We start from the raw sequence: 23,289 nt of genomic DNA on the forward strand, positions 1-23,289 counted from the left end.
TTAATGTGTGAGTTAATACATGTTAATTTAAAGACCAAAAGAAAATTATCTGGGAAACATTTTTAAAGCCTTGTAGCATTTCTTTCATATGTTTTATAGATTTTAAGCTGGGCATTGTTGGCAGTGAACTAAATGAATTTAAGCTCATGAAATCTCTTAACTTCAGGCCTCCATTGACATAATAATGTGTCACATGTAAGTCTCAAGTTCAACAGCTTTCTTGGACATTTTATTCATTGGCGCCACAGGAGGTGGTCTGAATTACATTCCTTTATAGTGGCTTCCAGAATAAATGCGACTTTATTGTATTAGTGTGTTAAGGTATCAGAGTTTCTTAAGGACTATAGGCGTTGAGGAATTAATTTAGGAGATACATCATTTTTTTCAGATGGATTTGCTCACGTGGACCGTGTTCACCGGAGAAGAAGGGCATCCTCCCCAGTCACAGTGTTGAAACTTTTTTTTCTTTTCCAACAACCCAGAGGGCAAAATTCACAGCTGGCAGAGGTGTGATAGAACAGAACGTGTGATTATGTGTGAAAACAACAGTAAATTATGAAACTCAATTTCATCATCATTAGAATCAACAGTGGAACTAGATGTCAAAGAAACACAGTCTGTTCCCTCAAAGGGAGAGGACAGGAGCCCGGTGGTCAGCTGGTGGCCTGCTGCCCACTGTGCCCTGCCCCCCTAGCACCCATCTTTAATCACACAGATGGCTCTGGCCAGGGAGGTGTAGGGGCAGAGCTGCCCAGGGCCACCCTGGCCTCCCAGAATGCCTTCTGCTGGGAGCAGGCAGGAGTGCCCCATCTTTGCAGATAGGATTATCAGCTCAAGGGGACCGCCTGAGATGGGTCTCTGAGTAATGCATGGCGGGATTTCCCACAGAGGAGCTTTATGTGACTGTACAGTCATCGCACCTGACTCACTGAGGAGGGTCGAGGAGAGGCTGAAGACAGCTCTGGAGCAGAACAGGCCCTTGCACCGGGCAGGCCGCGGCAGACACTTGGGGCCTGTTCCCTGAGTCACCTCCGGTGGACTGAGTCCCTCACTGTCCGCCCCTCTGAATAATCCTCCAATGAGTCCCCAGGCACCCAGCCACCACCCGAGCCCTGCTGGGGCCTGAGAGTTGTCAGGGCCCGCTCTGTGACTCCTGGTTCCCAGTCTTCTGGGCCCACGTCCTCTCATCCAGGCAGGGAGCCCCTGAAGCAGGAAGCCCCTGAAGCAGGAGGTCTTCATGCTCACCTTGCTCTCCTCTGCCTGTTCCCCTTCTGCTCTTGGGCGCCTCCTTTTTCCTTCCCCACTTCCCTTCTGTCTTGGCCTCAGGCTGTGGCCTTAGCATCCCTGGCTGCCACTCAGCCCACTTGGGGCCTCTGAGTAGAGACACGACTCTGGTGCCCCCACATCTGGTAGCATGCTTTTACGAGTCTGGACACACTACAGCCTTGCGATCGTGAGCTCAGGAGTGTGAAGATAGTGGCACCCCATGAAGGGAGGAACAAATGGGCTGGGTGTTGTAACAGTCAGCTTTGGCTGTCACAGTACTGCGTAACAAATGGTCCCAAGAATCATTGGCTTACAGTGGCATTTGTTTTCTCATCAGTCAGCCTCAGGGGAACTGCTTTACATGCTGAGTTGGTAAACCTGGTCTCCAGGCTTTGGGTTGAGCTCAGGCCAGCTCCATGGTCTCATTCTGGGTCAGCAACTTCACACAACTCAGGAGGAAAAGTGTAGATGTGACACTTTTCAGACCTTGACTCCGAATGAGGATGGTGCTACACATACCCAACAGTCCATTGGCCAAATCGAGGCCTGTGGCCAAGCCCCGATATTAACATGGTGGGAAGAAAGTACCACGTCCACTGTCGTGTGTGGTACTGCGCAGCAGCTTGACCCTGGGAAGGAGGGAAGGGCCTATCCTACAGGCTCTAATCCACAGTGTTGGAACACCGTGAGGAATTCCCAGAGCTCCAGGGAGGCCTGGCGGGTGGAAGCACAGGGTCAAACATTTGCATCAATGTTTCTGTTGCCTCCTGTCCCACTGGGAACTTGATGGTCCCTGTCAGTTGAAGGTGGAGAGGGGGCTGGTGGCTGACCACTTTCCCACCCAGCACCTCCTTCCCCCCACATCCCAAGCCCACGGGATGGGCTTTTAGGTGAGTTCCTCTGAGCATCCCCTGAAGTTTTAAAGGTATTTAAAAGCTCAGTCTGGAGTGTTTGGCTGAGGCAACGGTTATCAATTCTTAGTACCAGTGACGAAGAACGCGTGTGGCCCCCTTGCAGATCATCAGCAGGGCGGACCACACTCAGAGCTGGAGCCCATGAGGTGCTGCAGAGCCCAGCAGTCGGCCTGACCGGCCTCGGGGGTGGCTCTGAGCAACAGTGAAATGAATTACTGTCGTGTGGACTGAATGACCATTGTGGCGAATGTTGACTTGGATAAAGGAATAAACTCCCTTAAAAATACCATACAGAGGGCTGGGGTTGTGGCTCAGCGGTGGAGCACTCGCCTGGCATGGGCAGGCCCTGGGTTTGATTCTCAGCACCAAAAAAATTACCATACAGAAAAGGCCCCGTGGGTACTAGGAGTGCGTCCTCGATCTGCTTCCCTTCCATAGTGTTGCACCCTTGCCCCCCAAAACAGTAAGATGCTTTCTTCTGGCAAAACTTGTAAAAGGAAATAAGGAAACACGTGCTTACGGGGTGACTGGGTATTTTCACGTCCATCCCTGTGTGCAGAGGGAGAAGGATGATTGTTGTCACTGTCTCGGATGAGTGGGGAGTTGTGGTGTTGATGATGGATACAAGTAACCCTCCCGTGCTGGGAGGACCACATTTTTCTTTCTTTTTGGTACCAGGGATTGAACTCACGGGCACTCACCCACTGAGCCCCATCTCCAGCCCTGTTTGGTATTTTATTTAGGGACAGGGTCTCTCCGAGTTGCTTAGTGCCTCTCTTTTGCTGAGGCTGGCTTTGAACTCACAGTCCTCCTGCCTCAGCCTCCTGAGCTGCTGGGATTATAGGTGTGCACCACTGCGCCCAGCAGGAGGATCACATTTTAGTGTGTGTGTGTGTGTGTGTGTGTGTGTGTGTGTGTGAACATGTCCCGCTGAATCCACTATTCTGTATGGCTGTAATGCACCAATAAAAATTAATTAGAACAAACAACCCTTCCAAGGCCATTTTCTGGCTGCCAGATCTCCCAGAGTCATGCATCTTTCTTTCTTCTGCCCATTGCTGTCCCCTGGACTGTCCTGAGGACTTCACTGTCCCCTTACTTTAGTAGAGGACAATCCCTCATTTCTGTCAGGCTTGACTCCTCTCTGGTGCGTTTTCCATTCCGGAAGCCAGATTTCTGCCCTCTGGTCTTGCCCTGGTTTCCTTGGCCCGGTGCTGAGACGTCAGTCCATCCTGCACAGATCAAAACTGAGGGCTCTTGCAAATCCACTCCCGACAGCTGACCTATAGTGAAGCCCTTGAGGCCAGCCCAGCCATTTCCTACCTCCTAATTAAGCAAACAAGTATCAAACAAATGGGTCATTATTGTTGTTTTCGCAATTATTTTAGGACCAGTACTGATCGGGACAGAAGTTGAGAGACTCTAGCAGGTCGCCCAGGAGCTGGGTCGGGATGGACCAGTAGATTCTCACCAGGCTCTGAAGCAAGGGAACAGCATTTTAGGAAGAAGGAACAGCACCTACAAACTCTCCTCCATCGTCAAAGCAAAGCCTTTTTTTTTTTTTTTTTTAGTGTTTCTTCTCCCATTGGGAGAAAGCACTTCTCCATGTGTGTACCTGCAAACAGGACAAGTGCCTGGGGAAGGCTTCCATTGGCCAGGACTGGTTCTTCAGTTCTATGCATCTGCTGGTGGCACAGGCTACGCTCGGGCCTTGCGCTGTGTTATGAGATTGCAGCAGTACAGAGTGGCAGTGCAGAGTCCCTTCTTCTGGAAGCTCAGCATGTTTTAAGAGGGGACAGTCACACCCAGGGCTGTGACAGAGGGCTTAGAGGCCCCTGTATAAATGCACTTAGCACATATACCGCATTTCAGCACATAACTGGTTAGAGACTGGCCAACAAAGGATTTGGCAGTATGGGCAGGAACAGCCCTGGCGTTAAGTCAGGAAGACCTTGGAGACTCATTCCACATGTGCTCATTTCGTTCATCTTTTCTGTATCAATCCCAGTGCCCTGCTGTTCCTTGCTGGGACATGTGTAGTGAATCCCAGGGTCACAGGGTTTCCCTGTATTTCTGGATCGAAGTTGCTTACAAAAATGCAGAGATAATATTCTATGTTTGTATGAATATATTGAAAGAAATCCCTGCTGTCATGGATAATGAAAAGGAAAAACAAAAACTTTTTTAAAAAAATGCAGCCAGAAAGCACCGGGTTCCAGGTGGGGTTCTGATGGGGTTCCGATGGGGTTCCGGGTGGGGTGGAAGGGAGGTGGCTTTCTCTTAGGTGCACTGGAGGAGATGGGGCATCCTGCAGCCCCTGTCCCCTGCCGGCCGGGTGGCCCCTGACCTGGCCCCCTCTCCCCCCAGGTATGGAGAGTGCAATCACGCTGTGGCAGTTCCTGTTGCAGTTGCTGCTGGACCAGAAACACGAGCATCTGATCTGCTGGACCTCCAACGATGGTGAATTCAAGCTCCTCAAAGCAGAAGAAGTGGCCAAGCTGTGGGGACTCCGCAAAAACAAGACAAACATGAACTATGACAAGCTGAGCAGAGCGCTGCGATACTATTATGACAAGGTAAACCCTTGACCTTGCATGAGCCTGCCTGGGGGGAGGGGGGTCCCCTTCCTATTCCGGGGATGAAAGCAGATAGTGGTGCTTCATGAATCAAGTTAGAAGATGAGAGAGGGGCCCCTAGAGCCCTTCCTAACAAGACCTGTTGGAGGATCTCTCTCCCTTCTCTGGAGCCTTTTGGAGGTTACTGTGGGTCGGGTTTTATTTTCTCTCTGTCTTTTACCTGCAGTAGGTTGAAGAATCTCACTGGCCACAGGAATTAGAAGTCAGGCGGTTGCGGGGCTTCTCTAACATTGACTTGCTCCAGGGACGTAAGGAGTGTTCAAATCTAGAAAGTCTGTTTTCTCCCTTCTGGTTTGCAGTTCGGTCAGGAGGACCTTTCCTGAGCAGTCGGGGCATGGACACATGATTTTTAAGGTTCCGTTGTCTCAGTGTCCCCATGTACAACATAGGGATCCTTAGAGTGCCCATCTCAGGCCAGTTGTAAAGACTGACCTGTCCCTTCTGGGTTGGGTTGTGAAGACTGACCTGTCCATTCCAGGTTGGGTATTTTGAACAGTGTTTGGTGCGTGGTGTTTGCAATTTGATGGGAAGCTTCTCTAATCACAAGAAAGCCTATTTTCATTTCTGAGTCACAGAGATAAAACAGAATGCTTGGTTAAGTGAAAATACAGCGTAATTGCCAGAGACAGTTGGGGTGAGTTTTAATGCATTCCTGGACAAGTGGTTTAAGTGCTTCTGGGGCAGAGCTATCGCCATTTAGGAGAACCACTTTAGGCCTGTAATTGTTGACCGTTTCTATTCAAATCTTTTTGTGGCTGAATATTTAGCCTCATAGACATGAAGACTTACAGTCATCCTAACGGTAGGCTTTTGTTCTGGTTTACCGTTCCTATTGAAAGGTGAATTAAAAATTGATTTAAATAGTAGACCCTGATCTATATTTAGTGCCTTCTGTCTGCCAACCTCTTTGGAATTGAAGACATAAGGATTACACATTTCAGGAAGTGAAGACATCTTTAATTATAAAGTGTGCCTTTATATGATCATAATTGCATATGATTATGTCATTGAAATGCTAAAGGTGCTTTCCTTTAATGTGGCAATTAATTAACCCTGACTTAATGCAGAGTCCCACTAAGAGGGAAGAGCACTTCTTGCTAATTGCACTGTCTGAAAGCGGCAGATGGTGTGGTGCCTCGCATTTCCCCCAGGTTCTAAGTTTTGCCCTGGGAATCGGGGGCGCCCTGAAGGAAAACAGTCCAGCTTCCCTGCTGGCACCGTGCCTAAAAGCTTGGCGTTTTCATTGTTTTAAATCAAGGTGTCAAAGGAGAGAAGTGCTGCCTCTGTCTGCGACTCCATTCACCTCTTCCTCTTTGGGGCTTGGAGTGGGGCTGAGGGGTGTCTCTGCAGTGGGAAGGGATCTCCTGGTGGACATGACAGCTCACTGCCATTTCCACGGCACCTGATTCCCTGTCGCAGATATTTCATGTCTGTAGAGAAAGTGCTTTTCGTAGCCTTCAAGTGCATTGGGTACTTTCTATTAGGTGTCCAAGGCTCCGTGCTGAGCACCTCCTACCCCTGTCTGCTTTAAACCATGAGACCCATGCTGCCAGGGCCGCCTCCTTGCACAGGAGAGAACATGGGGCTTTGATTGAAAGACCTGCCCCTGCTCAGGCGGCCTGTGAGTGGCAGAGCCTAGATCTGAGCCCAGCTGGTGTGCGTGGTTTCCTAGCCAAAGGCACGCGCACACCCTGACTTCTGGGCCATTCTCTTCATTGGTACATCTGAGTTCCAGATAGGCAGTCAGGCTGCCCAAGGGCATTAGAACCTAGAAATTACAACAAGAACATGTTCTTTGTTGTCAAGATCTCCAGTATTGGAAAATCCAAGCACATGCTGTGTAGAATGTTGAGCCCAAGGTTTGGGGGTTGCTTGCCAGTCTTTTCCATTTCCCCTCCTGTTGGGGCAAAGCAGGGACCTAATATGTGACTTTGGAGCAGCCTCTGAGCAGCAGCCTGGACCTCACAGTGACCGCAGGAGCTTCTTTGGGCAGGAGAAGCCTGTTGTCTTATTATGTCATCTCAGGCTTGGATACCAGAAGAGGATGTGCCATTTCTTTCCTTCCACATCCCACATGTACACATGCATGCCCACATGGCAGTTTGACTCTTCCAAATGAAGAGCTTTCAAGGGATGAGTAAGGTTGAAAGTTAGACTTTTATTAGTCCATTTTGTATTGCTATAACAAAATACCTGGGGCTAGATAAAGAAAAGAGGGTGATTGCATTCATAGTTTTAGAGATTCAAGAGCATGGCACTTGATGTGGTGAGGGGCCCCTTGGCTGCATCCCAACATGGAAGATGACACCGTGGTAGGAGCATGTGTGAGAGGGAGAAATTACATGATAAGACAGGAAGTCTAAACTATTTGGGGTCAGTTTCACTCTTTTATAACAATCCACTGTCACAGGACTGAGGTCCCCTAAGAGGATTAATCTCCCCTGAGGGCAGCCTTCCCAAATACCTAGTACTTCACACTCAGGCCCAGTTCTTAAAGGTTCCCTGCCCCCAACATCACCACACTGAGGACCCAGCTTCCAACTCACAAACTCCTGGGGGACACATCAAGCCATCTGCAAACCATTGCAGACCCTTTTTATTAATGTATATATTTTTAGCTGTAGTTGGACACAATACCTTTATTTTATTGATTTATTTGTATGTGGTGCTGAGGATCGAACCCAGAGGCCTCACATGTGCTAGGCCAGCGCTCTACCACTGAGCCACAACCCCAGCCCCCCTGTAGCAGACTCTTAATACAGTTTAAAAAGAAGAGGAGGAAGAGGGAGGAAGGTAAAGGGGAAGAAGGAAGGTGAGTGAAAGAGGGTAGGAGGAAGAAGTAAAGAGGGAAGGGAGAGATAAGGAAAAAGGGAGGTGACCTAAGGGATGCTTTATTTTACATGTTATGGTGAACACTTTCAGCGTTGCATAACTGACCAAACTGGATCCAACTGCCAGTGGCTGACAATTGTTGACCTATAGTAATGGCCGCCTTAAATGGCTGGACCTCTAACCTGAGGGACATGTCTGTGCAGGGTCTTTGTGAATGTGAAGCTCAGGGCCATGCGGGTGCCCTTGGTGTCCTCGGGCTGACCCTGAGGACACAACACTGATCCAACTTGTCAGTGCTGTGGTCATTCTCTTCCCCCTCCCCCTCCCTCCTCCCCCTCCCTCCTCCTTTCCTTCTCCCTTCTAGTTTTCTCCCCCTTCCTCCTCTCCCTCATCCCCTTCCCCCCCTCTCCTCTTCCCCCTCTTTCTCCTCCGTCTCCCTCACTCTTCCCAGAGCCTGCGAGGGACACAGGGGGTCACTCCCTAGCCTGGCAGGCAGTTCCCTTTCTGTCCTTTGCTAGCTCTAATCTTTTCACTCTTGGCTGAAACTGCAACCCCTTGGTTTGTCCTAATAGGGAAGTTTCCCTGCCAGAGTAGACAAGCATGAGGATATCATTATTTTTATATGTTATATGTTATATTTTTAGCTCATTCCAGAATATTAAAAATGGGCAGAGGGGGGAAAAAGTGCAAATGTGTACAAAGCTGAAGACAGAGGGACATAATGTATGCGCTCCTGATGTCACACTGGGCTCAGGTGCTTTCATCATCGTTCCTTTAAAACTGGCACCAGCACCCTGGGGTTACTATAGGGAGGTGCTTCCAGCGCAGGGCTGGTGGTCTGGGGTGGAGTCCAGCTTTGGTGGAGGTAGTTCTCCCCATCTCTATGGGCCTCAGTGAAGTCTACCCCATGGGGTGGCAGGGGATAAGCCACAATGACACACGTGCAGTGATGAGAACAGTGACCAGGACACAGTAGGGGTGACAAAGCATTAGCCAGAGTCATAATGTGGGTGGTGATATTTTCTATGACTAATTTGCGAAATTCAAATGAATATAGAGAAAGAAATAAAAACCTTTACACCCCCTTCCTGCACAGGCACGCAGACATAGGGGGGTGCCAGATCCTGGGAACGGCGGCTGCCTTCACTGTGGATATGTCAGAAGCCCTGTCCTGCTCCTTAGTGCCTCATGATGGACAGCAGCCATTCTCTATCTGTGATCTGTTTATCTATTTGGACTGCTGCGACAACTCCACAGAGGCACTTTCAAATTTGCATGACCTTCCTGCCCTCTGAATCAAGCTCGCACACTTCCCCAGGCACCCTAAGTTGGAGCAAGCTCCCAGCTTCCTGGGCCCCATAGCGCCCCTGTGGGCTGTGCATTCAGTGCCCCAGTTAGAGCCCAGCCATCTCAGTTCCCCCAGGGGAAGCAGGGGCAATCACAGCGCCTCCCCTCATTGCCTGGTTTGTGGATTAAGAGAGAGGATATGTGCAGGGTGCTCAGCACAGGGTCAGGTACTCAGTAGGTCCACACGCCACACCAAGTGCATGCCAGTCATCATTCCTGCTTGTAAATCCTGCTACCTTATGTCACAGCCATCTGTTTACACAGGTGTCCTTCTCGCAGAACTTCTTTTGTTGCCCTGATACCTTCCTTGCACAACCTCTGGCACATATTAGCTGCTCAGTAAATGCTAAACAAAGGTGCAGATGTGTTCTATTCAGGTACAAATCACTCGTGTCATAGAAGTTGCATCAATTAAGGAAAAAAAACACCTCACTGCCTTTTGATTATTGGGCTGCATTAGGCTGCTGGGGCTGTTGTAACATGACTACAAGCTCTGGGTGGACTCAGGCACCAGAAATGAATTCTCCCACAGTTCTAGAGACTAGACGTCCAAAGTCAAGGTGTCAGCAGCTGCAGGGCTGGGCTGCTCTGAATGGCTGGAGGTGCCTTCCTTGCCTCTTCCTTGCTTCTGTGTGCCCGTCAGTCTTTGGCATGCCTTGGCTTGTAGCCACCTTACTCTCTCTTCCTCTGTTGACACATGGTGTTCTCCTTCTGTGTCTCTGTGACTCTCCTTGTAAGGACACAGTCGTTGGATGAAGGCCCATCCTAATGCAGTATGAATCAACTTAACTTGGTCACATCTGCAAAGATCCTGTTTCTTTTTTATATTTTATTTTTTAATTTGTTTTAATTAGTTACGTATGACAGTATAATGATGTTGACATATCATACATTTGAATCAGATGGGATGTAATTTCTCATTTTTCTGAGTGTACAGGTTGCAGAATCACATTGCTCATGCAGTCACGTATATACCCACAGCAATAATAATGTCTATTTTATTCTGCTGCCCTTCCATTCCCCCCATCCCCTCCCCTCCCCTCCCATCACTTCTCTGTACTCAATCAAAGATCCTGTTTCTAATAGGGCCACAGTCACAGGTACCGGCAGTTAGGACCTTCAGGGGTGACACATTTCTACCTATAACATGTCCCTACATTTCAGACTTTGCTGGGCTTTTGTTTGGATTTTCAGAATTACATAGTAAAAGGAGAGCTTTGCAGATGAGGGTTCAGATTCAGCGACTCCTAAAAGAAAGCTGCTCCTCATGAGAAACAGCAGCTCAACCCAGCAGCAGGGGTAATAGTAGACTTGGTGACAGGAGCAATATTTCAACAGCAGGTGAATCACACTGTGCCACCACTAGGTCCCCAGAGTGAGGCAGGGTGGAGAAGAACAAGGTGGCTTGGAGGGATTCGGAGTCTTTGGGAACTGGGCTGATCTGGAACAGCAAAAGACTTTAATAGACAGCTGAAATGGGAGGAGAAGCCGGCCCCGTGGGCTCCAATCTTGGGTCAGCAGTGGCTGAGATTCAGTTCCAGTTTCTGCAGTTCCTTCCTCCACCTGCATCTCTTGGATTCCCTACATACATACAAGGGAAGGTCAGAGGGTCAGGGTTTTACTGCCAAAGATGACCTTCCCCAAGCGCAGCTTTTGACAAGGCTGCTGGGCATACCCAGTTAGCATTGCAGACAGGAGAGATGCCCAGGCCAGGAGCAGCATGCTGTATTCTCCGGGGGGGCTGGAGACTGAAGGACCCCTGGCCAGCTCCGAGGCACAGGTAGGCACAGAAAGCACCTGTGGCTGCACATGGAGGTGCAGAAGCCAGAGCTGGTGGAGACTGCACAGGGCATTTACTTTGAGCCAGGGCATCTCACAGTCGCCCCCTACCGCACAGCGTGTTTTCCTCAGTGTCACTGTAAGTCCTAGGAGATGGGTTTGTTAATGTAGTGGCGATTGTTGGCAGTTTGGGGTGGGGTTGTTCTTTTCCCCTCTTAGGTTTAAACTGAGTTTTCTGAAAGGTAAATTTACCAATGTAATTTTAGGGATCTCTTCCAGAGATTGTATTTATGAACAGGCGAACAGCTCCTTTTTTGTTGTTGCTTAACAACATTGGGCAGGATCAGTTTTTGGCTCTCTCTCTCGTCTCAGGGTGAGATGGAGCGTGCCTGTATCTGGCCCTCACAACCGCCACACACCTGTGCACCAGATCCAAGGGGCAGGAGGGACTCCTGGGATTCACGGCATCTCTGCACTTCTTAAAGAAGTTCTGGGTTGCTTTTCGCCTGCTTCTGCCTCTGATTGACAGGGTCCCTTTCCCTTACCTCTGCCGTTCATTCAGCCATTCCTCTGACAAAACCCTTCCCCACCCTGGGGTTGTTCAGAAGTCGATGGGGGATGAGAACAGTGCAAATCCAAAAATTTCCCCCCAATCATGGGAAGTGCTTCTGTGGACATGATAACTCGGCCTTCCTGGGGATTGGCCGAGAAGGCAGACGGAGGGCTTCCAGAGGTCAGGACACTTGGCCTGGGCCTCCAGGCCTGAGAATGAGTTTACCCAGCTGGGAAAAGTTGGGAAGGAATATACCAGAATGGAACAGCCTGGGCCAAGGCAGGGAGTGTGAAAGAGTGTGACTTTTCCAAGCGCAGAGTATTTATTTAGGGACCCAGGGAGAGACGAGGTTGGAATGTGAGTGGGGAGTGGAACACGGGGTCCATCATGCTATCGTTGACACTTTCTGGTGAGATCTGACGGAGCCGTGAAAGCAAGGGAGTGCCCCGTGATCAGATTACACATTTTAGAAATAAAAATCTGCGTCTCCTCTTCCTCTTCTTGGCATTGACCATTTCACATCAGATCCTACTGTTCTGATCTTTTTGGCTACGAACCCGTTTCTCCCCACCGGGTGAGCTGGCCCCACCACACCTGCAGTGCCAGGGCCCTCGGGCCCTGCTCCAGAAACCCCTGCGGGGAGAGGAACATGGTGGAGGCTGGCGTCACATGAGGTGGGCAGCTGTCTTCTGTTCACGAGGGGCCAGAGACACAAGCTCTCTAGGTTGCTGCAGAAAGACCTGGAAGCTCAGACAATCCCTCGTCCTGTTCCATCCAACAGACCATTTGTCCTGGTTGTTGGCAGTGAATGCTCATCCCAGGGGGAGGCTGGACACTCTGCCAGTTCCCTTCTTATCAGCAGATGATTACGGTGATAGAATGAGAAATCCTCCCCTGTCCACCGCTTAGCCTCACAGTGTCCTGGGTCATCTTTACTTCATTGGAAGAGGTTTAGGGGACAACAGTGGGGACAAAGTCATTGCCAACGTATTGCTGGAAGAAGAACGCATCACCTTCTCAACTTAATTGGGTAATTCATTATAAACTGGGTGTGCGCCCAGGGCAGGAGAATGTTAGTATTAATATTATAAGTCCCGAGTTCCACTGCCCGTGCCAAGAATCCTGGCCCTGGTGGGATTCTTAAATCCCCCAAATAAATTTTGTGAAGATAAAATGGTAAGTTGTCACAGCAGAGGAAGAACAAAACTCCAGCAAATGTTCATATCACAGAACTTTCTAGAACATCTTTGTTGGCTGTGGAATTCCACGGAAGACCCATCTGTCCTGGACTCCATTGGTGGTGTCCTGTGTATGGACAGAACCTTCGGTGCCTAGCCATGGGCCCAAGTGTTGAGAGCCTGTGTGTTCTGTTGGGTGTCTCTTTTCCCTTTATCCCATTTCCGTTGCTCACATGGTTCAGAGGACAACAGATGGCAACTGGGCTTTTGTCTGGGGGCCAAAGGGGTAGCCAGGGCCTCTCTGCAGCATTTGGGCCCGGAAGCTGCCTGAGACCTGTGGAGTGGCTGAGCTGCCTCATGGAGGTTTTCCAATCTGGTCACCTTGCCCTGGGATGTAGCAGCCGGCATAAGGGGACTGGGCTACAGGGGGAGGGGACAGACACTGCATGTCACCTGGGGGTGCTTCCTGTCTTGCCTGGGCTTCCAAGCCAGATTCCCCACTGCACACAGAGTTCCCCCAAATAGGGCAGTTGCTAAGGAACAAGGATGAGCCGGAGCCTTGGGAGCACCGTCAACACCGCATTGATGAGCAGGCTCCTGCCAAAGCTCCCGCAGCCTGCCAGATCCACTTGCGTCAGGCTGTTGCCCAAGCCCACACCGAGTCTGCGTTTGCCAGCACCAGCGGTCCTGCTTCTAGGCTTTTAGCTGCAGGAAAATTGAGGGGTTGTGTAGACAAAGTGACAGAAACCCTCACATTCACATCACACCACCCGCCACCCACCATCTACCAGCTGCTCCTCTGTGCAGCCTCGTCCCACCTCCTGCCTGCGCTCAGTTCCTACCCCAAATTGGTAACATAAGGTGGGAAGCTCACGTGTATGGAGAGCTGTGGTTTTGGTCAGGCACTGTGCTAGGTATTTTTACATTTATTAACTCATTTTTCTAAGTCCTGATGCACTTGTCCTCATGGTCAGTAGTGGACCCATTGGAGAGGTTGGGGATACTGAGTCTCCAGGAGGTTCATAACAGATCCATGATGAAGCAGCTGGCCAGCAACAGAGCTTTCAGCCTCGAAGTCTTTTTTTTTTTTTTTTTTTTTTGTATTGGGAATTGAACCTAGAGGTGCTTTACCACGGAGTCGCAACCCCTTTTTATATTTTATTTTGAGACAGGGTCTCACTAAGTTGATTAGGACCATGCTCATTTGCTGAGGCTAGCCTTGAACTTGTGAACCTCCTGCCTCAGCCTCTCAAGCCACTGGGATTACAGGCCTGTGCCACTGTGCCCAGCAGCCTAGGAGTCCACACTCAGGATTATGAAGCTGCAGGATCCCATGTTAAGGTCCCTGGGCTCAGACTGGAATCTTACACTCCTCGTGTTGCTGGGTACTACCCCAAGGCCGGCAGAAAGAAGAGACGCCCTTCCCACATGTTTTGACTAAGACAGAGGAAGGGCTGCTGGCAGGATCCACAGCCAGCTGAGCGTGGGAGGTGCTGGTTTGGGTGGCCCCATAACACCCGTGTCTCCAGAAGTTGCCTCCTAAAGAAAGCCAGGTCGGCACTGGGCAGGCTTCTGGTTGTGCACCTCCCCAGGGTCCTGTGGTCCCCAGATAGACTCCAAAGACCCTTCCCCACCCAGCCCCAGTCTCACTGCCTTCCCCCAGCATGGCCTCCTCATCCCTCTGTCTTTCTTGCCTGCTCCTCTCCAGGTGGCCTGTACTCAGTGACCACCTGCCTGCTCTGTGTCCCTCCCCTCTCCTGCTGTCACTCTGTCTACCTCCCTGGGCCAGATACAGGTAGAATGGGTGAGGAGCAAGCAGACATCTGTCCTTCTGTCACAGAGGAACAGTCATCTCAAATGTCAGAGCAGGAAAGGACACAAGAAACCACCCCAGGACCCTAGAGGGGAGACCATTTTTATTTCATTTTATTTTTGTTCTTTACTTTTTGTGTGTGGTGCTGGTGATTGAATCCGGGGCTTTACCCTGAGCACCGTCTCCAGCCTGGGAGGCGATTCTTAAGTAAACAGGTGGCAGAGCCAGGATGAGAACATGCTCCCAGGCCACCTGTGTCCCCTGAGGCCCCCACAGGGGCTGCCAGTACCGGAGAAGGTCAGTGCTGCCACAGAGGAAGGTAGTCCAGTGTCCAGTCTGAGCCTCCCAGGTCTGGTGTCCTGCCACACCAGCAAGATGGCTCTTGTCATTTGCAGCACCTTGGGGACCACCGTTGTTCAGGCAGCAAGGCTGAGGAGCCCTCCCACCCCAGCCCCAGGCCAGCTGAATTTGGTGTGACAGTTCACACTGCAGCTTACCAGTGCCAAAAAAGAAAGAAATCTTAACCCAAACTACCAAAAATCCTCCCCCGGGAGCTGGCGGAGTTGGCCAATTCAGAGATGCAGTTAGAGCCCTTGGTTGGCAGCACTGTATGCTTAGAAGTTCGAAGCAGAGTGTGTGTGGGCAGGTGTGAGGGTGCGTATTCCACACTTGAGCTTTAGACAAAGGTCAGCCCAGGGCTTAGGACCACAGTGTCAAAGCATCACAGGGGAAAGGGAAGGGCAGGAGGGACACTTCAGGGACCTGTGGCTCAGCCTTCCCTGTCCCACTGTGCAGAGGTGACTTTACAAAGGGTGTGTAATAGTCCCCTAGGGCTGCCATAACAGATGACCACAGACTTGGTGGCTTGAAACATCAGACATTATTCTTTCATGCCTCTGGGGGCCAGAAGTGTGAAGTCAGGGAGTTGCGGAGCACACAGTTCCCTCTGCAGGATCCAGAATGTTCTCTGGCCCCTCCCAGCCCTGGCGGCTCCCACAGTAGGATGTTCCTTGCTCATCCCAGCAGTTCCAGTCTCTGCCTCCGTCTTTCTGTGGTCTCCTTCCCTGCTCTCTTTTTATAAGGACATTCGTCATAGAATTGACTGCCTACCCTAAATCCATGGGCTTCCAACTTGACACCCTTAATCAATGTGTCCACAAAGACTGTATTTGTCAATAAGGTCACATTCTAAGATTCTGGTGGACATGAGTTTGTGGGGACATCATTCAGCTCACTTTGGGAAGGGAGAGGTGGGTCCTGGTTAGAAAGCGCTCAGGTGGATAGAGAGAAGGAACCTGTCATAAGATCCTCCATCTGGGACAGGTGGAAAGGGACCCTGTCCCAAACAAATTTGTAACCAAGCCCAACATGGCCAGCTGACTGCTCGGTGTCCCCTCCAGGTCAGATGGCATAGATGGAGAGGAAGCAGAGCCTAGTATGGAGTCTCCCCATAGAAGGTTTCTTCTCCTTGTTGGAGGAGTGTTTAGGTGTTAGGGAGAAGGAACCAGTGTGAGCCGACAGGCATCACTTGTTCTAACTTTGGAGAGGGTGATTTGGGTTTTGTGTCAGGAAAGTGGGAGTCAGACTGTGTTCTGGGTGGGAAACCAGACAAGGAGCAGAAGAAGGGTCCTGGCTTGGAGTTCCGCCTCATTTGCTTGGTAATGGTGGGGACCTACCTCCGAGCTTACAGTCCCTCAGGTGTAAAAATGGAGACTCACGTGAAACCATGTGTAAGCTGCTGTCAGCTGTGAAGTGAGGTACTATCTAAGGAATCCTGGTTGCTTGAAGGGAGAATACAACAAGACAGTGTGGCATAATGAGCATTCTGTACACTTAGGTCATCGCTAGCGGGTTCCTCTGGGAAGGGTCATGTTTTAAGGACCCGTATGGGCAGGGCACTGGCATACATACTTCTTTAGAACAAAACTACCCTATGAGGTATTTTTATTCCCATTTTAAGTCTGCATAAACTGAGGCTTACAGAAGTTCAACTTTCCCAAGGTCATAGTAAGTAGAGAGGCAAAGATTTGAACCCTGGTCTGCTTATGCCAGCATTGGTTCCAAGTAACCTCTGGCCCATCGGGGCTCCTGGCCTTGCCTTTGTGTGAGCTGATGCTCTGCTTGGGCAGGTGGGTGCTCTGAGGTGCTGGGCCGTGGGGGCCACAGCCACACTCTGCATGGTGGACATGGAGCTTCCTGTCTTTTGCTGTCACCGTCTGCCATTGGATATTGTGCTGCTTAGAGGTTGTCCTCTGGAGCAATCTGAAGGTTTGCAAACCTGCTGGGACCTGGTGTCTCATGCCAGCATGTCCCCTCAAAGCAGGCCCCTCCTCTGTCCCACGGTGGCAGTTCTGTTTGGGTGTGGAGAACAGCCTGACAAGCGTTGGGCTCTTCCTCAGGAGCAGCTGGAAGAGGCCACTCTTAAGGCAGGGCCAAGTTTCCTTAGCTCAGAGCTGGCTCCCAGGCTCTCCTCGGCCTGCGCTGCTGTTCTCTGAACACAGGGCACATTATCTTCAGCTGCAGCTTCTGGGCCCCATGCCGCTGCCTTCTTGAAGAGGGTTTGCTGGTGGAATAGCAGTGGCTCGGGGCTTTGCTCTGGAACAGCTGGGTTCAGACTTCAGCCCCACCAAGTACAAGCTGTACGATCCTGGGCAGGGTCTTAGTTTGACAAGTAATACAGAATACATGCATATTAGTTTTATTTTTTTTTGATGTGAAGATGCAGGTAAGCAAAAAGAAATATTAAAGTCACTGTTAAACATTCTATACATCTTTCAAGATTAATTTTTCTTTCTCTTTTCATTTAAACATATAGATCTATAAAGAAAATAATTTCATTAAAATAACAGGGTCCCCCCAATAAATACTATCATCTTTCACCTAATGTATATATATTTAAAGATACGAGGAAACGTGAACACTGAACGGTCCTCTGAAACAGCATGAGGTACTCCGTTATATGGCTCTCCCCATGTCTAACCCACCCTACGTGGTAGAAAATGGATGTAACCTCACTGGCCACGCAAAAGCGGTGACCCTTGACCACTTCATCTTTAAAACAGGGCAGGAGGGTGCATCTTGCAAGATGGCTGTGTGTGCCCAGCAAGAGGGGGGCCCTCAGGAGTGCTCCCTGCTTTCCTCTGTCCTCCCCACCCACAGGCTCCTTCTCCACAGGACGCCTACCATGATAGAGATGGACACTCAAACTCCTGGTTCCCTGTGCCAGGGACCTTAATGGCAGGTGCTTAGGGCTAGGGATCTCCATTGGCCTCCACCAGGAGCTCCAGCAAAATCCCTGGCCACAGCTGACACCATGAAGCCAGGCTCCTCCTCCCTGCCAGGGAGCAGGTTTCCTGCTCTCAGAGGCAATGGACAACAGTGTGATCAGCTGGCTGACTGGTTAGTGTCTGTGCCACCTTCCAGGGCCTGGTGTTACATCTCTGCTGTAGGATGCGATTGGCATCTGTGTGGCTCACCTGGATTCAGGGATTGCTCCCTGTGGGCTACCCTCCCCCCGCCCATCCTGGAATTCACTGGGTTGTATGAGGTTTTCTTCCTGGTGAATATCAAGCGCTGGCCATGTTAGGCATGATGTCCTGTAAGCCTGAACCCAATAAATAAAGCATCCTGTTTCCCCAGCTTGGTTGAGGGATGTGAACCACAAGTAATTCTGCCTGCTGTGCCATGGATCATGTTGTCCAGAACTGTGGATAAAGCAAGTGGCATATTCACAGCCTTCTAAGAGGGTTCATATGGACTATTAAATTGTTATCAGGGCTGACAGAGGTGTTTTTGTTTTTGCTTAAATGGAAGAGTCAAAATAATGGCAGTAACAGTAATAGCCAAGTATACGTTATGAACTTACGATGCATGAATGTATTGGGCATTCTGATATGGCTTTAGGTAGATAGATTTGTTCCCATTTTATAGATAAGGAAACTGGGGCCCATGGCTAGTATGAGACAGGAGTAGTGTTTGAACTAAATCCTAGAAGCAGCCCTTGTGATGTGGTTGGTGGGTGTTTATTGGAAAGATCTCTTTCACTGTCGCGGTTACCCAGGTCTACTATCAGTGTGGAGTAAAAAGCCCAGGCGGCATTAGGAAGGGTTCTCTAAGTAATTTTTCCTACTTGCAGAGTGAGCTTCTGGCTTTTTTCACTTTTGAGAGCAAGGTGGCAAACCTGCATAGCCAGAGGGCAGGAGGTCTGCAGAGCTGGGAGCTCTCTGGACCAGCGAGGCAGTCAGAGCATATCAGGAGGAACCCATCGCAGGTTTGAATCTCCCTGGGGAAGAAATGGGAGCCTCGGTAACAAGTCAGAGCACCAGACAGACAGAGGCATGACTTTAGATCAGAATCAGGGTGCCACACCAGCACAGATGGACAGGCACATCCAGCAGGTATTTGCTGAGTCGGTGGATGGATGAAATTACAGTTTATCAAGCTCTCAAGGGAGGTGTGAGGTTGTAGGTGTGCATATGGCCTCAGTGCCCGGGAGTGTTTAGCTTTAAAATGCCAGTTAAAAAGCATATGGAGGTGGGACACATACTCACGGAACTTTGAGTGAGCCTTAGAAAGTTGTGTCTGTTGGGTTTGAAGCCTCTGACTTGGAACTTCTTTCAGCTCTCCCTACAGATAGTTAAAGAGCCCTGTATCCAATAAACATTTAGTTAACCTATTTTAATATTAGCCTAACAACATTATAACTAAGGAGGTAAGTTCAATTCTAAAAGCATCCCTTCATTACTGACTTCTGAATATAATTGTTTTTTAATTATAAAACTTAATAGAAATATTCCTTATCTGTCTACTACAATTATAAAAATATTTGAGGAAAAAATTGCATCTGTGTACATAAACAGAATTTTATTCCTTGTTATTATTCCCTAAACGGTACAGTATAACAACTCTTTATATGGCATTAACGTTGTATTAGGGATTGTCATTAATCTAGAGATGACTTATAATATATGGAGTGTGTGCATAGGTGACATGCAAATACTATGCCATTTTTCATTACATAAAGTATAATATTAAAAAATTTATGTAAATATAATATTAAAATTATTATATAAAATATAATGAAAATATTTTTTAAAGTTCCTTAGGAATTTTGAGCATCTGAACAGCTCCTCCCCCCATACCTAGGTATGGGATCATTCTATTTGGGATTATTTACATGGCAGAGTAGGCTTGTGGGTTTGTGTGTCCATACGTATTTAAGCACACCCATGGACACACCTGTTCCTGCAGGGAAGCCTGTAACCTGTCGGGGCAGCAGGCAGCACACAAATAAACAAAATAGGATCTGCCAACTCTGCCTTGTGCCCTGGTTGGGTGAGATGACAGAGATTCTGTCACGGGAGGTGAACTGGGGAGGGTTCCCTGGGCTTCCCAAGGCCCCACCCCTGTGCACTGCCTGCAGCCTGGGCTCCTGCTTTGCCTGATGACACTGTGGCTGCAGTGGTGATGGTGTCAGTCACTCCTGTCTGCTCTTATTTCCCTCTGGGTCTGTTGTAGGAGGCTGTTGCTTTGCCTTTCTGAGTTGACCCCGCCCTTGCTGCCTTTGGCTGACCTGCAGTGCAGGGTGAGGGGTTGGGGAGTGGGGGGATTGGGGGGTGGGGGTGGCCCCGGTAGCCAGTACTCACTTCATGGGAGAGAGGCTGGTCCCATGCACATAAAGGAAGCAGATGTGCGGCCCTCTCTCTCAAACCATGCTGAGAATCCCTTGGCCCAGCTGGACACACACCAGATTTGTCAGGTTGCTAGGCAACTAGAAGCAACAAACATTTGTGAGGCTGGGATCGAAGGGGTGGAAAGCAGACTTTTTCTAAATGTCTTCATCACTTAACATAATACGAACCCTACCCAACCGCTGTGGTGTCCTGGGCTAACTTGCATCACCCTCCGTCATGGCCAAACGCTCAGGAGTCAGAATGCCTGGGTGCCCTCTGTCTTCCCCACGTGCTTGCTTGTAACCACACATAATTTACACTTCTGGAGCCTTGGTGTGTTCATCCTTCAAATGGGCATAATAAGGTTCCAGTCTCCCGGAGGATTCAATGAGATGATGGGCATCAGGTTTTTCAAGCAGACCCTGGCAGATAATCTGTGCTTAGCAAGTGCTAGCTGTTATTATTGCTTATGCTGTGAGCTTAATCATCAGACAGTCTTGGAAAGAAATTTCCCTTTGGAGACCTCAGAGGCCTTCAAACATACATGACCCATCCTCCCTACATTCCCAGGGTCTGCCCAGGAAGAGAAGTAAAAAGAACCTATCAGCTGGGCACAGTGGTACATGCCTGTAATCCCAGAAGCTCAGGAGGCTGAGGCAGGAGGATTTCAAGTTCAAAGACAGCCTCAGCAACAGTGAGGTGCTAAGCAACTCAGTGAGACTCTGTCTCTAAATAAAATACAAAATGGAGCTGGGGGTGAGGCTCAGTGGTTGAGTGCCCCTGAATTCAATCCCAAGTACTCCCCACCACCCGACCACCCCCTAAAAAACATGGAAGCTATCGTTTTGGCTGCCAGGACGCACCCCCTCCACCCACCTTCTTTCTCATTCTCCAGCCGCAGGCATCCTCACTGATGTGGAAGGACTTCCCTACCAGCTGCTGTAGTGGGAGCAGGCATCCCTGGGGCTGCATTGAGCTCCCAGCCATGCTGGGCTGCACACCCCTGACCTGTGTGGTCTGTCTGACCCTCCTTTCCTCCTGCCCTGGTCCACTCTCAGCCATCAGCCCCTGCAAAGGTTTTGAGAGCCAGATCAAATCCACCTCTTCCTTTGGTGTCCAGGAAGCAAGACCCACCCTGGTTGTTTCCAAAGGCCACACTTCCTCCTTTTGGCCAGTTTATTACATCGGCTCCATGCCCATCGCCACATGAACTTGCTCTTGAAACCTGCCCAGGTGACCTGCCCTTACCGCAGAGCAGCAGCTACTATACGGACCCTTCTCCATGTCTCCTTTCCTTATCTGCAGAGTTGGAGTGAGCAGGTGGCAGCAGTCACCATCTAGCTGGAGAAGGTGCCCACTGTCTTCCATTTAAACATGCAAAATTCTTTTGTGTTTTTTTTAAAAACAACTTTATTGAGATATAATTCACATGCCATAAAATTCACTCATGTAAAGTATACAGTTCAGTGGCTTTGACTCTATCCAGAATTGCATATCCATCACCAAAATCAGTTTTAGAACATCTTCATCACCCCAAACAGGAAACCCTCATGCCCTTTAAGCCACAATCCTCCATTGCTTCATTCCCCTGGGTCCTAGGTAACCATGATCTACTTTGTGACTATGTGGATTTTGCTATTCTGGGCATTTAATTTAAACAGAATTTTAATATGGGCCTTTATAATTACTTAGTATAATGAATTCTCATTCCTGTAGCATGCATTGACTTTTTTTGGGGGTTGGATAATATTCCATTGTCAGATACACCACATTTATTTATCCATTAGTCAGTCGAAAGTCACATGGGATGTTTGTCAGGTCCTTTTTCTTGGATTTCTAACTTTTTTTGGCCCATACTGGGGATTGAACCTAGGGTTGCTTTCCCACTGAGCTACATCCCCAGCCCTTTTATTTTTTTTATTTTGAGAGAGGGTCTCACTAAGTTGTCAAGATTCTTGCTCAGTTGCTGAGGCTGGTCTCAAACTTGCAATCCTTCTGACCCAGCCTCTGTCACTGGGATGACAGGTGTGCACCACCACGCTCAGCTGCCTACCATTTTTTGACAAGGAGAGACTTTTTAAAATCAATCTTATCGCAGCCCTTAATTATATCTTGGTTTGCTCATGAATATAATCCTTCCTCAGTCCTTATGTTCTGAGCCGGTAAGAAAATGAAAGTGGGGTTTTTTTTTTGAACATTATATTTGCCAAAAGAAAAAACTCAGAATGTATGGTTTCTCTTTTGCTTTCTTCTGTATAATTATATAGGCTCAAAAACCTCAATTTAGATGAGGGTTCAAACTGGCTGAGGAAAAAATAGAGTGTTTCCCTAGAGAGGAAAATATTATGAGTAAACCAAAAAAAATACCCCAGAATTCTTTCAGGGGAAGCACTCCAGGCCCGCACACTTATTTTCTAATAGGAACCAATACTGGGTCAGATGGGGTCTGTGACGCCCTTAATCTCTTCCCGTTGGGAACTGGTGTCCCCTGGCACATTCTCTCGCCAGCTGCTGCTGTCCACTGCAGAGCTGCCAGCCAGGCCCAGGTGGAATTTTTCAGTTCCCCAGTTCTCTGAAGGTGTGCCAGTGTGAGTGTGGGAATGAGGTCACCTGTAGCGGTGGGATGGTGTGGTGTAGGTAACAGGCCAGGGCCCAGGAGGCTGGGACGGTGCAGCTTGGAATCCAGTCTAATATGTCCCTTGGCAAGGACAAACCCCCTGAGTGCCGGTGCTGAGCAAGGCCTCCCCAGACTCAAGTGAGTGGGATTTCCTGTCCCTCTCTTAGTTACCTTTCTTGAAAATCTCATTGGCATGATAAATGCACCTTTTCCTGTTTCACTTAAGGGAGCAAAAGGCAGATCGGATGCCATATGTAGCAAGAGAACAGCAAAACCCCAACATGCCTATATCTAGAACCCAACCCTGTTTGCAAAAGAAACAAACTTCATTCAATCTCATTTCTCCTAGGGGTTTCTTTGATGCTCTCCCTCCACATTTGAATGGAAATGTGAAAAGCCTCGGGCTTTAGAACCAGTAGATCTTGGTGGTTTGGGGCAGATGACTCCCTGTCTCCAAGCTTGTGATAACTTGGAGGTGGAAGCATGATACCTCTTGCTTTCCAAGAAGGTGGGCCTGGGGACCCTGAGGGGTGGCCTGCGCACAGGATGACCAGAGCAGCAAGGCACTCAGTAGGACCTGTTTCTACAGCTCTTTTTCTCCAGATGATTTTATTTTTCCTGAAACTAGTACCCAAGTTGCAGGAGGAACAGTTTACAAAGAAACATTCAGAGTCCTTTCCCT

The 23,289-nt window shown here is 49.3% G+C and overlaps 1 protein-coding gene across 1 annotated transcript in view; it reads left to right on the forward strand.

Moving 5' to 3' along the window:
- The window catches only part of ELK3 (ETS transcription factor ELK3), a 64,815-nt gene that overhangs the window by 21,712 nt on the left and 19,814 nt on the right, over positions 1-23,289 (forward strand). The window contains exon 2 of the mRNA XM_081309706.1: positions 4,548-4,756. Within this exon, the coding sequence (XP_081165832.1) occupies positions 4,550-4,756 (207 nt within the window). The 5' untranslated portion in view covers positions 4,548-4,549. The remainder of the gene's footprint in view (positions 1-4,547; positions 4,757-23,289) is intronic.

Source organism: Spermophilus citellus (genome assembly GCF_964194105.1).
Source record: "Spermophilus citellus genome assembly, chromosome: 10".
In the NCBI taxonomy this organism is placed as follows: domain Eukaryota; kingdom Metazoa; phylum Chordata; class Mammalia; order Rodentia; family Sciuridae; genus Spermophilus; species Spermophilus citellus.